The following is a 2,399-nucleotide window of genomic DNA, read 5'->3' on the forward strand; positions in this document are numbered from 1 at the left end:
AATAATTTTGATGATAGTGCAAAGATATAGAGGGCAGTTTTTTAATTTCAATTTTTTTTAAAAAAGTAATGGAGCCTCCTCCTTTAACATCAATTAATTCTCTACTAGCTGTTTTAATATGGACTTTTGAGAGTATAGTCAAGCTGTTAAAATCATGGAGGTCATGAGTCATAGTATCAGTAGCCCCACAATTGAAAATTCATTCATTTATCTTTTTAATTGGATTCTGATTTTGGATCTCCCCTTTATATTGAGTTCGCGGTCAGGATTGAGCTACCAAGGAGTTCAGTAGTCCTTGCGCTTACCGCCGCTGCTGCCTTGCCATCGTGACTTGCTTCCTCTCTTCTGGTCTCGCCATCGCTATTGGTAATTTGCTTACAGCGGTAGCTCCCTTACTCTGATTTCTCGATGACTTGAGATTATTTTTCCACCAATCTGGATAACCCACAATCTTAAAGTAGTTTTTTTGTGTTTCTTCTTTCCACCAATTGCTTTTTTCATTAGAGTTGTCCATAATGGATAATTATATCCGTTTAGTTTGAAACCAATTGACAAATTATCAGAATCGGTTTGTGATGATCGCATTCCAAAATTATTACGTAGCATATATGCAATTTGTCAGAAATAGTTGATTTTGAGTCCCTATAACCTACCTCTGCTCAAAGAGTTTAGGAAAGAACCGAAAAATTATTTAGAAAAGTATTATTTTTGTTATTCATATTTTTTCATTTGTGATTACAAGGTTTTTACCAGTATATAGACCAAGAGTACGCTAAGAATATACTTGTTATGGAATAATATCCTAATAAATTATATTGATTTTTTTTCTAATTCTCTTTGATATTTTTTTGATTTTGTTCCCTAACTATGATATTCTAATAATAGAAACTCTATCAAATATTCTTACTAGCTTTGTACTATTTTTTTTCTTTTTTTTTTGAGTTTACATTTAAATTGGACTACAATAATAGATTTAAGGGATTTATTAACTAATATTGTCTAGAAAAACAATTATGAAACTAAATTGGTAAGTGAAATTATTGAATGTACGTGAAATCATTATTTAAAGTAAATTGCAAAAATTAAGCTACGAGAAGAGAAAAGAAAAATAGTAGTCTGATCTTACATATTGAAAGGACATTATATTAATAAATATAAATTACTAGGACTATTCATTTTGTCCAAAACATCACTCTCACCAGAGTTATATTTCAATTTATTTATCCATAAGACGTATATACATCTTCAACTTATTTTTTAATAAAAAAGGAAAGAAGAAAAGTGGGGGATACTCGAACATAGGAAAGCAACAAACTTCACCCAATACTCTGTTCCAAAATCCTAATAAACTCATTTTGGTCAATTAGTCCATCACCATTTTGATCACTTGCATTTATCATTTTCTGACATTCCAAAACATCTTTCTCCAAACCCAAACATGACAATACCCTCTTCAACTCTCTTGAATCTATAAACCCATCTTTGTTTCGGTCAAACACATCAAAAGCTTCTTTAACCTCTTCTCCAAATTTAGCATCATTATTATTACTGTTATCCTCTTGAAACAATTCCACTATTTTCTTCACATCAGACTCTTCAATCCCATCACACTCAACATTCATTCCTAACCTTTCCATAACAATAATCACATCCTCTTTGCATAGTTTTATACCACTACTCTCAACAACACTATCTAAATTCTGCTTATATGCTTCAGAATTTGACCAATTTCGAGAGAGAAAATCGGACAAAAGAATTAAGAAAAAAGAGAGGATTGAGAAGAAACTTTTTATTCTAATTTGCAACTGCCACATTAGAATTCTGAGACACAGAGATATATCACAAATAAATTTCTGCTCCATGATTGATATCTAAACTCTCAAGCAATAGATACAAAAGTAAAAATTGAAACTATTGTGGATGTGGTTCTTCTTGTTGTTTGACACAACATTTTTGCCCCATTTTATAGAAAACATAATTGACTCATTTTCTAAGCTTGAAGTTGAAGCGTCAACTCCTAACGTGATAAGTGGGAAAATGTTATGATACATTATTATTGCTGCTGGATTTAATTTCCAGGAAGCAAGTGTTTTTATTCTAGTGTTTCCTTTAGGAGTGGAAAACGAATCATGGATCATTGGAAACATTTTATTTTTTATTCTTTTTGGGAGACATAATAAGCATGTGGGATTCCCATGAAATTCAGGAATTTGGAATAATGGTGGACTTGACGTTGATAGAGAAAATGATGGGAAAAGACTTGCGAATGAATGAGTTCAAAATTCACTATATATGGAAATTTCTTGGCTATCTAAAATAGACATACGTAGGATAGGTGGACAAAGTTAAAATTGTGTAAAGTAGCAAGTACCTTAGTTCACGCGGAATGGGGAATTCTC

General features: G+C 31.6%; 1 protein-coding gene across 1 annotated transcript; it reads right to left on the minus strand.

The window, feature by feature from the left end:
* Positions 1-1,171: 1,171 nt before the first annotated feature.
* On the minus strand, positions 1,172-2,081 carry LOC107489568 (probable calcium-binding protein CML45). The gene has a single exon (XM_016110319.3). The coding sequence runs from the start codon at positions 1,860-1,862 to the stop codon at positions 1,317-1,319; it is 546 nt and encodes a 181-aa protein (XP_015965805.1). The 5' UTR covers positions 1,863-2,081; the 3' UTR covers positions 1,172-1,316.
* Positions 2,082-2,399: the final 318 nt, after the last annotated feature.

Source organism: Arachis duranensis, chromosome 5, assembly GCF_000817695.3.
Source record: "Arachis duranensis cultivar V14167 chromosome 5, aradu.V14167.gnm2.J7QH, whole genome shotgun sequence".
NCBI lineage: Eukaryota > Viridiplantae > Streptophyta > Magnoliopsida > Fabales > Fabaceae > Arachis > Arachis duranensis.

Coding starts and splice junctions, on each gene's coding strand:
- LOC107489568 (XM_016110319.3), bottom strand. CDS start 1,862: ATGGAGCAGAAATTTATTTGTGATATATCTCTGTGTCTCAGAATTCTA.